Here is a 13202-nt window from a genome sequence, read left to right as displayed (position 1 = left end):
CACCAAGGTAAAACCTGGGTTAGAAATTCAGGTGTAGGTTAGGAAAACCACAAAAACACACCCAGGTAGAAGAAACTTCCAAGTCAGGAAAACCTACCTGCAACTTTGAAGGGGGATTTTCTGGATCTACATATAATGATTGATCATTTGGAGGGAACTCCTGATCGGTAAAACATGTTTCTCCTCTAGCAGACAGGGCTTCTTTGACAGCCAATTCAACTGAAAGCATTCGCTGATTGATTTCTTCTTGAGTTTCTACCCTAGGTTTCCTAAACCTCCTGGCAAAAGAATCCATATCCACTACAACTTCCCGATCTGACCTCCTTTTCCTCCCACTTGAATATTGACCATCCCAATCTACATCGTCCCTATCATATAGATCTACATCTACAAGATCACTATCGCACTCATCGACCTAAACAAACATGAAGCAACAATCAGTGAGCAAGTTCAAAAGTATATACGGTCATATTGTATTAAATAACTGGAGGCACATACTCTGGGGGGAGAATCTGCCCATTGCCAAGTATCTTCAAGGAAGTCAACCATACCAAGCTCTGTTGTGCCTATAGCAGTGTGAAGAGAGGCAATCTCATCTTCAGTTAAGCACCTTCCCCATAAAAAGACATCCATTATATGCATTTTAGACTCGACTCCTTCACTATCTGACCTTCCAAATGCATCCACGTCAGTAGGTGGTCTAAAACCAACCCAAACTTCTGTCCCTTGTTCCCAAATGCTACCGCCAACAGACAGTGGTAACCCAGTTTGGAAGCCGTCAAAGCCACCATCTAAATAGCAAGTTGCCTCACCTAAATCAGCATCAACTGTCATTGTCACATTATGCCATCTGCAAAATAATTATAAAAACCCAATGAGACAATATCTTGAGACAGAAGAGGTATAAATCATCGATAAAAAAGCAAATGAAAGAATTAATTTGCTCTCGGTCCCATTCACCATAAAAATACTACAGAAATGTAGTACTGGACATATACAAAGGCAACAAGAAACAAAGAAAAAGCAATTAGGTCCGAAGTAATTATAAACCTTCCATCTGCAATACTTGTGGCACTGATACTCCACTCCTTTGCAACAGTTGTTTGCCTATCACCCTTGGTAATCAACCGAAGCCCAACTTGTCCTGCCTCAATACCTTGCTCAGCACCAGCCACCAAAATTTCCCAGCAAATCTTCTTCTGAAATTCAGTGCCCAGAAGGCACACTGGCCCAGACTCAGGTTGGATCATCACCGCAATTGAAAAGCTGACCTTTCGAGTTTGACATATGCTGGGATCAATCTCACCGCAGTGTCGGCCGCTTGCTGTTGGTTCATCATCAAGGATACATGTAGCACCAGCAATTCCCGTCTACCAACAACATCAAGTAAATTCACAATAAAATTCACTCAATTAGCACGTAAATCGCACTTGACAACGTGTCAAACTGAAGAGACTCATATACAAAACAACACCGTAATATTTTAAATAAAGAAAATTAATGCAGCAAAGTCTCCAGGTAAAGCATTCTGATAAGGTCTAGATACAAATAAATGCAAAAGACAGCTGACAGACATATTTTGATGCAGATTCACAATGAATCAAGAAAAGCTACATAACAATTCAAATCTTGGCAGAAGCTTGATTATACAGGATTGGATATACTGGGCTTGAGGGTTTTCTTAATAATTCAATAAGATATATGAACTAATTAATTTAGAGTCCAATCTGCTTAATTAGCAGTACTAAGTAACTAAGCGGCATAGTTTTCAAAAAAATACTTCAGCCTTAAGGGATAGCTGTTTGCTCAACAGCTTGGAAGCACCTCCTCACTTGCTCTATATATGAAAGGCCACAAACTTTCTTGCAAAAAAAGATTAATCATGCAGAAGAACTTAGCAAAGTTTCAGTTTTTCAAGTGTGGTTAGATGCAATGCCACTCGTATTCTGATGCACAGTTAGGTGTGAATTTTGATGCCTAAAAATTCTGTTGAGAGATTCCTAGGAAAAGTATCATGCAAAATTTAGGTCATTCATCTATTCTTATTTGATTTTGTTTTTCTATTTAATCTCAACTCCTGGTAGTCTCTTAAAGATCTATCTCCGCCTCCTCTGATGCCAACTCCAAAAGACCTCATGTTCCAGATGATGGGTTGCTGGACTTCCTATTTTCAGTTGTCACAGATCAAGTATCATCAAAGATAAACCCTGCTAATGCCAGTTATTTATCTAGCTATTACAACAGTTCATTTACGCAACCCAACCCACGATCTTTAACCAGCCACTGATTTGGTCATACTTTTGCTAGTAATTTGCATGAGATTTTCGTAACAGCTTCTGCCGCACCAGTTATTTAAGTACTAGGTTCTCCTGTAGCAATTATGGTTTCAGAAATCCTCCAAATACCTCAAACTAATCTTGAAGAGGTGATGGTCACGGTCATGGAGGTTCTAAAGCCTTCTAACATCTAGTTAGGCCAGAGACACACCATCCACACATGAAAAGAAATGCCAGTGTTAAATGTATGATATCGAGAACAAAAGGAGCACAAAATAAAGAACCATGGAGAAGCCAGATACAAATCACTCAGCATAAAGAGGTGACAAATTCATCATATGAATTACAATATAAAAATCAACCTGAAGTGCTCGACGAGCTAATTGAGCAGTGTGTATCCGACGTGCAATGCTTGCAACCCTCTCCCGGGCAAAGGAATCACTGAGAACAGAATCACCACCTACAGCACGTACTGCAGCAGCCATAGCTGCTGCCTCCCTGCTGCCAGCATTAGGAATAGAGGAAATCAGAGAAGCTTCAATCTCCTTCCATTTACGTTCTTCTTTATCCAGAAGAGCCTTCCTTCTTTCTTTACCTCTGCCCTCCTCTTCACGTCTCTGCATTAAGATTTCCTCTTCCATCTCCTTTTCTCTCAAGTAGCTACAAAGTTAATAAGAGTACTTAGACTGAAAAAGATGAATCTTGCAAGTTGAACAAACAAAAAATATATATGTGCGCGGGTGAAAAATTATCACCTGTCTTGAATAATTTCAAATTGCCTACGGTCCTCAGGCATCCATTTCTTAATTTTCTTGGCACTTAGGTCTGAAAACCCTATGCTGTCAAGAAAAAGCCTCAAGCGTACCTCATCCTACCACAGAATGAGTACAGTCACATCATTACCATAAATAGAAAGCAAATAAAACATGCATAGCAAGAACTTAGGACCCTAATGTACCTGCACTCTTTCTGCTGTAGTAGTCAAACCAAGCAATAGCAGCAAATAACCACCGAATCGATCCCACATGTATACCCATTCAGTGTCAACTGCCTCTTCCAAAGCCAAAATTCGCGCATGTGCACACATTTCCCTTCTGTGATCTAAATCAGTGGCTGATTGACAGAAAAACAACATGCATCTCATTCTGCAGAAGAATGATCCTACGACTCGTTCCTCGTTTCTTAGACGATCTCTCAATTTCACAACATCATCTCTAGGAAGCACAAGGTTGCCTGCCCTGTCCCGCGTAGCAGTAGGGTCTCCAACCAAAAGAGCTGTTGAACTAGCAGATCTCTGAGGAGCCGAATAAGTTCCAGATAAAGCATTTCTTGTCTGCATAATGAAACATTATCCCTTCAAAATTAAACACAAGAAAGAAAAATAAACTAACTTTACCCAAAAAAAAAAAACTTCTAATTGAATTCCAATAATAAAACAGAATGGTGAGGAGGGAGAAGGACATTTCTACGATGGTATCAAATATTTTTGAAAAGATTCTGATCAGGATATGGATGTACACATTATTAAATGCTAATATCCTCAACATTGTCAGCATAAAGAAAACAAATATAATAATTAAAACCATAATTCAACTTCTTTAATTAGTGGTAATGCAACAATCTATGCAACATTTTCTTAAAGCTTCAGTTGATTCCATTCCATTGATTGAATACAATTGTAATTCAACTAGACAATCTATATAGCCATACACAGTATACTGAAACTATCTTAGTAGCCTAGAGTCATAGTGAATCTTGGATTCTACACTAGACGATAATGGGAAAATCACTCTTTCACATCCATACTTTTTTTTTTTGAAAAATACCCGTGATCTTTTTGGAATAGTCAAACATTGCAGTTAATTGCAATTATTGATCAGATATTATCTGTCAGTCATCAAGATCAAACCTTCTTTTATTGCCTCCTTTTGTTTACAATCTCTAAAACCAAGCCCATTCATTCCCAGTGCAAAAGACTTTTCTCATAAATAAATTTCATAAAATTCATTCCATGACCGGAGAAAATCAAATACACATGGAAAACATTGAAGGAAACAAAAACACACTTCACTTGTATGAATCAGCTAAACCACAAGTTTCAACTTTTAATAGAGGCTAAGCTACAATCATTCCAGAAGCAGGAAACAAATGAAGAAAGGAAAACAAAAGCATCATTCAAAGGTTTCTCCATTGTAATGCTTCTACCTTCTGAAATAATTAGCAACACTATTTATGACACTTTTGTTATAAAATTTTTAAAATGCAAAAAAATAAACTTTCAATGTGGTTGAATGCCAACAAAGTACCATTTTGAAAGTCACCAACATGAAAGTATATGTTTTAGAAATCAACAATTTGTCAGTTGTCGCTATATTTTTGTTTTAGACAAAGTATTTATGTGAAATAGTAGCACACTAGAATTTAATCAACATAGAATTTTGGTTAAATCTTTTAATCGCTACATATAATTATGCACATTATTTGAATTTTATAGTAATACTATACCCAATTCAACTCAACTAAGCCTCAATTCCAAACTAGTTTAGATCAGCTATCCATTTCTCAATCTCTCTTCTCTCAAACTTTCCTCCATAGGTGCCAATCCCACCATACTGCAAATATATTCATTCCTTATCCAACTAATTCTTGTTATTCCACACATATCATTTTATGGTTATAGACATATATATAAACTCAACAAAACCCCACTCGCAATTTAGTTGGGTTAACTATATATATATATATATATATATATATCCTCTTTCTCCATCCTATTGTGTTAAGGGTTACAAAACATAACTTAAAAACAATCCATATCTGCGTTTCCTTTTGACCTCCACAACTTGCGCCCAAAATGTCCTCCCTCAGTAAAAGCACTCTGGGTAGAAGAAGAAGCAACACATAACGGTGCTGAAGGAGTAGTGAAGAAACAAGAAAAATAAACTAATAAAAACAGCATCACAAAGACTGATTTAAAATGACAAAATGTAGGAGAGAACCCCAAAAAAAAATCATTGGGAAACAAATAGCATGACATTTTGTAATGCCTAGAATTCTATCACAATATATTGCATTATGATGATTGGAAAGGAAAAACGTCTCTTCAAACACAAAAGGAAGACATAAAAGCAAAAACAAAAGAACAGTTTGAAGCCAAATCAAAGACACCTTAGTGGCAGATCGTGCAATTGCTTGGACAATAGTATCCTTACTGAGAAAATGAACTGCATCTTCCATCATCTGGAGATAAGTGAATGTTATCAAATTAAACAGATGCACAATGTTAAAAGGAGGTATTAGGCAAGTAGTCGACATAAACCACATCTAAAACCAGCAGAAACAGAAATTTGGTTGGACAGACAACACATAGAAGCAGCATGAGCATGAAAAGATCACTTTGCAAACCTCAAGGGTCAGGCAAGGACGAGAAACAGCAAAACCAAAGGCTACAACAAGAGTAATTGCAGATACAGCAGCACCAGCAAATGGTGGATAAATTTTCAAACTAGCAACAACACCCCAGCCCTCTGTTGCCAAAGCAATCCCATAAAGCACGAGAAATGCAGCACTGTTCAGAGGATAAATTAGACGTGGATAAAGGATGTAGCAATTCTTGCAGAAAAATACAACATATTTACATCAAATGCTAATATGAACAAATGAAAGAACATAAGAAAACAGAAAAGGACAAACCAACCTCACATTCTTGCCACAATCTGCATGAGCATCATACACATAAACAGGCAGTACTCGAGGCGAATAAACTACAATGGGCGGTGAGAGGAGGACCTACAGGGAGATGCAAGCACATGCACACCAGAAAAAAGAACCATTTGTAAAACCAAATGAAGAACAAACAGATAAAAATAAATAAATAAATAAAGAAATCAGACAAGGGTCAAACTTGAATGAACCAAATGCAATATAACTTACCGTCAATGCTCGTCCAGCAAGAAGAAATAGAAATGAAAAATAGCCAACAGATGCTCCAACAAATGGTTTACCTGATAAAGAAATGTGAAAGCATAATCTCATTAACAGTAGAAGGTGATGTAGCAATAATAGCCTGGAGCTGTTAAGTCTGTCCAAGATTAATAGATCAAACAAATGATACAGGTTAATAATATCATTTTTCTTCACCTCGAAACCATCCAACAAGAAATGCTGCCAAGCCCAAAAGAAAAGCAAGGAAACAAACAAAGAGCATCTGCGTCCTGGTCAAATAGAAGTTGTTTGAAGCCCAGTGGTGGATAACACCTATAGCTAGCACAATCAGGAGAACAACTAAAAGGAATGCTGCCCCTATCTGTTCAAATTGTGGAAAAGCCAAGTCAAAAGGCTTAATAAGCCAAAGGGTGTGCTAATTCAACAAGAAGAAATAAATCTCACTTACAGTCCAAGGCTTAATCACAACTATAACAGCAGATATTGCACCAAGCAGAAGAAGAAGACCAAGAATAACGAAGATGCATACACCTTTAGAGAGTTTCCAACCATCATCTTTCCTGCAGACAATTTCAACATTAGATCAAGAGGTGAATGAACATCCACTACAAAATATAAAGTGCCAATATCTGAAGTTGTGTGAAAATATCCGGTCATGGATTTGGACCATAAACTTTAATTACTCGATCAAAATTACAATCTCACCATTTAAGCAATCCAGAGCAAAGTGATAGAAGTGCTGGAATGCACACAAGAGGGAGTAAAGCAGCTAGAAAATCACCCTTTGTTGGAACTTGGTCATCCCTAGATTTGACAACTTCCAAATAGGATGCACCACAAAATGCCACAAGAACAACTGCCAAAACAGCAACAGCAAGCAAAAATGATAAACTCACATGTTTATCCAGATGACTTATGAACAAAATGTTATTCCAAGTGTGAACATTAAAATGCCAAAGTTTAATCACAAGTCAAGACCAAGCAATAGACAAATTACCTGTAAATATCCCAACACATACAGCAGAAGAAATGGAAAACCGATATGTTGCAAACCAAGAAACAATTGGTAGCACACCAGTAACTACCAAAGCAATCGCAGATGCCATCGCCCAGCCAAGGTACACTGATGATGCATAAGGAGAGCTAATGCTTTTCTGGTCACTCGCCCATCCCTTGTATTCTAAATCATCTAAAGGCTTCATGGACACTATTGCACCCAGAGCTAATACAGATCCAGTAAATACTATCAGACAAATTATAAGAACAATTCCCTGACAAGGAAAAAAGACATAATCAGAATCAAACAAAAGGTTTAATGTCAGTATGCAAAGACTACAGAAATAAAAACACATAATTATAAAAATAAAACAGTAAAAAGTGAGAAATCTATTGTATTGCTATAGACTTCAAACTTGATAGATTTTACAAATTTTTTAAGCATTAGATAAATAAAAAGGTGGAAGGGTGGTAAAGGGGAAAGAAAGGGATGAACAAACCTCCTTTGTCCTAGAAGGGCGATGATTTCCAGCAGGACCTGTAGATTGTGCCTGTGGAACCCAAACCTGGTAGCCATTATGAATCCAAATTCGAATTGCAACAGAGAGACATGCCACCATGAGTGGGACAGTGAGGGACAACCCCAGGAGCACTGATGATTTGCTGCAGAATAATTACGTATATTAATGGATATCAAAGTTCAGCATTGCATTTCCACATAATTAGCAAGAGACAGAGTAAGTGTTGGAAACTAAATTATGTGTATCTAGAAATATGGATAATTAGTTTGTGTGAAATAAGTTGATACAATAAGTTTTCAAATAAATTGACATAATAATTATTCAAGTTATAGTTTTCAATAAATACTTAAGTTCTGTTAACATGATGATTATCTCATCAAATAGTTGATATAACAAGTTTTCCATAAGTTTTTCCCAGATTCATCTCACCAGCCAAATTTCACTCTCAGTAACCACCTACTACCCACAATCTCAACAAGGTCTTGTGGAATTAAGAGAAAGAAATGGTAAACAGAAATTGTCAGAGAAAAATTAGGGAAGGCTATGGCCAAGATTTCTGAAGAATTAGAAGAAATACAAAGAATTGTATGAGAAAATTAGCTTGATTATTCTCTCAAGCCTTTGGGGGTTTAAAAACTGTTTACAGGAAAAACCTATTTACAGGCAATATTTAGGCATATAACAAATATTCCTAATTACAAAGTGATTTTCTAATCTAGTGTAATTTCCTAATCTAAGGCATAATTATAAATATGAATAACCCAGGGCCTGAATGTAAAGCCTCAAGTGGTCAAATTTCCCAAAACAAGAAATCATCAGGGCATGCATATAGGATACAAGAAAGTTCCCTCAAAGGAAAAGTGAAAAATGATAAAAGTGAAGGGCCAAAATATGAAATGTACCATACCTCAAGAAGGAAAGCAATAATCCAACACATGTACTGAGCAACCAGGCAATAAACCCATACTGAAAACCAGAGAAATTTTGAGAGAGATGAGACAACCATTAATTCCATTAGAAAACCCACGAAACAAATAGCTGAATTTTCTTTTCCATGCAAAGGTATAATTAACGGGGGAAATAAATGTGCATAACATATTTATTTTTTCAAAGCAGAAGAAAAGATAAATTAAGAGAGCAACGAAGAGGCGCACAAGGTGAGGGCACAATTACACTAGGAGTATAGCATTGCATAACCTGCACATAAAAGAGACTCAACTCAATTCAACTCAACTAAGCCTTTATCCCAAAAATTTGGGGTCGGCTATATGGATTCGCTTTCTCCACTCTAAATGATTTTAGGCTAATTCCTCAAAAATGTGTAATGCTTCTAGATTATGTTGTACTACTCTCCTCCAAGTCAATTTAGGTCTACCCCTTTTTTTCTTTCTATCCTCCAACCTAATGTGCTTTACTTGTCTAACTGGAGCCTCCGTATATCTACGTTTCACATGACCAAACCACCTCAATCTCCCTTCTCTCAACTTATCTTCAATTGGCACAACTCCTACCTTTTCTCTAATATACTCATTACGGACTTTATCTAGTCTAGTATGGCCACTCATCCACCTTTAACATTCTCATCTCTGCAACTCTTATCTTAGACGCATACGACTCTTTCAATGCCCAACACTCACTACTATATAACATAGCCGGTCGTATGGCTGTACGGTAAAATTTTCCTTTCAATTTATTGGGAATCTTACGATCACATAAAACTCCCGTGGCACATCTCCACTTCAACCATCCGACTTTAATCCTATGACTAACATCCTCCTCACATCCCCCATCTACTTGAAGGGCTCAGTCTAGATATTTAAAGTGATTACTTTGGGACAGTACCACTCCATTCAAACTAACTCCTTTCCTATCACCAGTTTGCCCTTCACTGAACTTGCAATGCATGTATTCTGTTTTCGTTCTACTTAACTTAAAACCCTTTGACTCTAGAGTACTTCTCCAAAGCTCTAGCTTTCTATTGACTCCTTATCGTGTCTCATCTATCAGAACAATATCATCCGCAAACATCATGCACCAAGGAATACTCTCCTGTATATGTTTCGTCAATTCATCTAAAACTAATGTAAAAAGGTAAAGGCTTATGGCTGATCCTTGGTGTAATCCAATTGAGGTCGGAAAATCTCGTGTCCCCTCCCACTCTGAGCACAATAGTAGTTGCTCCTTCATACATATCTTTCAACGCTTGTATGTACCTACTACCGAGAACACCCATACTGCTGCAAGCACAAACACAGAGGTCATGGACTATCTGAATTCAAAGTCTATAACTACATCTTTTATCGGCCAGCTCCATCTATATACTTAGAAGGACCCAGATAATTGCGGGTATGACACATCCATCTCTGTTTCAAACTTGTTTCAACAATTGAAAAAAGTATTCTCATACATTAGCCAAAAGCTTGTGGAATCACATTTTTGTCAATCAGTTCGCATGTTAGCCAAAAGCTGGTGCAATCACATCTTTGTCGATCAATTTCCATGACAATCAACAATTCAAATACCCCTTCCCCATATATCAATGTTCTACATGCAAACAAAGTAACAATATTATGAATGCAAATGCATGATATTATGATTCACAAATTCAGAAACCTACATACAGTTACATCTATGTCTAGATTGCTGTTTCAAGACCCAATGCATAAGGACACACATATGGTATTATTCATTCAGAAAATAACCTATATGCAGTTATGTCTGCATCTAAAATTTTAGACTTCCTGTCACAACATTCAATGCCAATTCCATGTCAGCAATCAATCATACACAACCAGAATGCCATTCTCATCATCCCACTACAAGATTGCAGATGGCAACTGAACTCCATTCTGAAAGTGCCTTTATTCCAAAGCACGACAAGGAATGCTTAACATGCAAAGCAGTTATAAGCTCATAGCAGCCAAATTTCCAACACATAATGTTGTACATCAATGCAATTGAGTGAAACAGCTTATTCATAATTGCACAAGTGTTCCTTAGATCATTATCTCTTCACATGGCTACAAGGGGCGAAAACCAGGACCAGCCAATACCTAAGTGGTAACAGTAAGACACATGGAGGCTCAGCTGAAGCCAACCACTACAATAAGCGAAACCTCAGATATATGAGAAGTAGCAGTGAGATACCCTGCAGATACAGCTCAAGCCAACCACTTTGATGAGCACAACCTTAGATATCTAAGAAGTGGTAAAAATAATATACCAGCAGATTAAATTGAAGCAAACCACTCTAATGAGGAAAACCTCCAAGTATAGAACATCCCTCAAACCAAAATGTTACCAGCTTATTAACAACAGATATATTTTAATCTATTAATTGCTGCCCCACACAATATTTGAAGGTGATGGTGCTAACAGCATCTCAAGTCAATCTAAAACTAAGTCGTGATTCAAATTCAACCATTTTCAAAGTTAAAAGTAGCAACATTCAGTAATATCTACCTTGCGAGGTCTTGATGTCATGGCCAATTCTTCTGCCTTAAGTGATTGAAGAAAAGCCATAATTGAGCAGACAACAGGAGATAACAGCAGCACTGCAAAGCCAAACTCAAACTGCAACAACATTTCAACATTGCACCAAATTTCCAAATGAGCTTTATTTATTACAACTCAACTCAACTCAACTCAACTCAGCCTTTATCCCAAACATTTATTTATTACAAATTAAAAAAAATAAAATAAAAATAAAAATTAAAAAAAAAACTAAGAGAGAATGTAAATCTTACACGTAAATCAGGAAAATTAAAATGAGCATAAACTTAGAGAGAAAGAGATTCCTCACTCACTTGTTGGTGTGTAGCATTTATAATTTTAATTGTGTTGGGACGAAAAATTGCCATAATAATAGTCTCAAGGATGAAGATGAAACTAAAGAGAACCCATGCTCGCTCTGGAGTACCTGCTATGTGATGCAGAACAAATCTAGACAACTGAAGCCACTTTTCAAGCCCATGAAGCCTTAGCTCTTCTGACAGAGAAATTTGATTTGGCAGAGCATTGTCAACACTGTTAGAGTCAACAATCGTGATATCAGTATTGTCACGATGATCCCTATCTGCATCCAAACTACTCCTCTGTAGTAATGCCAGGATAGTTGGATCCAAGTTTTTCTCTTTCAACATCATAGCAAAATTTGGATCCAATCCTTTGTCCTGCAACAAACTAGTCAGTTCTCTATCACCTTGCCTTGCCCTCTTTCTCAGTAAAGATGTAATCCTAGGGTCATTCAGCGTGTCTTGAAATGCCAGAGCAAGATTCAAATCTAACAGTTGTTGGTTTGCAGATGTCGATGAGCTGGACTCACAACCCTGACTGTCAAGACCACTGCTAGAGCAAACTACCAGAGAGTTATTATGATCAAAATTTTTATCCCCAGATGTCCCAGCTTCAGGTTCTTGGACAACTGAACGACAAGAACTGCTACACATTGCCAAGCTTGGCCTTCCACTGTCAACGCTTTTATCACTATTTATCCCTTCATGAGAACTCACAGTTCGACATAGAACAGCATTATTCCAGTTATTAGCATCAATTCTGCATTGTGCTGTACACTGGCTACCGGATTCCACAATATTAGCAAGGGTAGGGGCACCAGCTTCAACACTACTACTGCGTTTTACACTTGAGCCACAACCTTCAGAAGAGCTAGATGAAGTGTTCTGTTCCTTTCTGCGGAAACCCTCCCTTAGGCGAATCACAGTGTTCTGTAAGGCATCTCTTCTTGATGCCAGCGGGTTTGTAACCGATAAATGGCGAGAAACAGCAGCACCTAACAGCACAGATGCTACAACTGCATAACTAATACAGTGCCCCAAGTACCTGAATCAAAGAAAAAGAATAGTGATTGTGAGATATATACTAACCAAATCGGTAAGGCAAAACTTATGACTACAACAAAATTCTCTAACAAACCAGTAATGCACCCCAAAGCAAATAAGAAAAACCCTGGATGTGCCAGCAACAAAAAGTGCTACAACACGGCTTTGAAGAACCTGAAATCCATACAAGCATGCTCCCATATTCCAATCTGCATAACATTGAACCAAACTAAATTATAATCTCAAAAATAACTAAACGATTGGCATGACAGCAATGCAGACATCAAAGTGTGAAAATACAGCTGTTAACAAGATACCAAGGATAATAACAGCAGCTGATGTAATGGCTCCAAGCCAGCGCACTTCCGTTGCAGTCAGACCATATAAAATGGAGTACACAAAAAGAACGACAAGGGAGCCGAGGTAGAGTAGACCAAGATGTGAAGCCCTATAAACAGAAAGCATAATCAGAAGAGACTGAAGAATTGAAAAACAAAAAACCCAAGAAAAATCATTTAGACACAGAACATCAAAACATATCAGATCTAGTATTCATAAAAGCATTTGATAATTTGAAACCTAGAAGGGAGTTGGAAGATTTAAATCAGCCCTCTATATTGAGAGGG

The 13202-nt window shown here is 37.4% G+C and overlaps 1 protein-coding gene across 3 annotated transcripts in view; it reads right to left on the bottom strand.

The window, feature by feature from the left end:
- Nucleotides 1-13202, bottom strand: part of LOC110632319 (calpain-type cysteine protease DEK1) — a 35334-nt gene that overhangs the window by 4808 nt on the left and 17324 nt on the right. For all 3 annotated transcript variants that reach the window (XM_021780508.2, XM_021780509.2, XM_058136030.1), the window contains exons 6-25: nt 12894-13024; nt 12671-12785; nt 11545-12577; nt 11201-11311; nt 8646-8704; nt 7718-7880; nt 7219-7492; nt 6927-7077; nt 6670-6781; nt 6417-6582; nt 6210-6280; nt 5974-6065; nt 5682-5844; nt 5445-5516; nt 3235-3609; nt 3032-3147; nt 2639-2936; nt 1051-1370; nt 499-850; nt 98-415 (exon numbers count right to left, since the gene is read on the bottom strand). In XM_021780508.2, coding sequence (XP_021636200.2) covers nt 98-415; nt 499-850; nt 1051-1370; nt 2639-2936; nt 3032-3147; nt 3235-3609; nt 5445-5516; nt 5682-5844; nt 5974-6065; nt 6210-6280; nt 6417-6582; nt 6670-6781; nt 6927-7077; nt 7219-7492; nt 7718-7880; nt 8646-8704; nt 11201-11311; nt 11545-12577; nt 12671-12785; nt 12894-13024 — 4492 coding nt within the window. The remainder of the gene's footprint in view (nt 1-97; nt 416-498; nt 851-1050; nt 1371-2638; nt 2937-3031; nt 3148-3234; nt 3610-5444; nt 5517-5681; nt 5845-5973; nt 6066-6209; nt 6281-6416; nt 6583-6669; nt 6782-6926; nt 7078-7218; nt 7493-7717; nt 7881-8645; nt 8705-11200; nt 11312-11544; nt 12578-12670; nt 12786-12893; nt 13025-13202) is intronic.

This window comes from Hevea brasiliensis, chromosome 15 (assembly GCF_030052815.1).
Source record: "Hevea brasiliensis isolate MT/VB/25A 57/8 chromosome 15, ASM3005281v1, whole genome shotgun sequence".
NCBI lineage: Eukaryota > Viridiplantae > Streptophyta > Magnoliopsida > Malpighiales > Euphorbiaceae > Hevea > Hevea brasiliensis.
The sequence above is the reverse complement of the archived record's forward strand: the minus strand, read 5'-3'. Positions and strand labels throughout refer to the sequence as shown.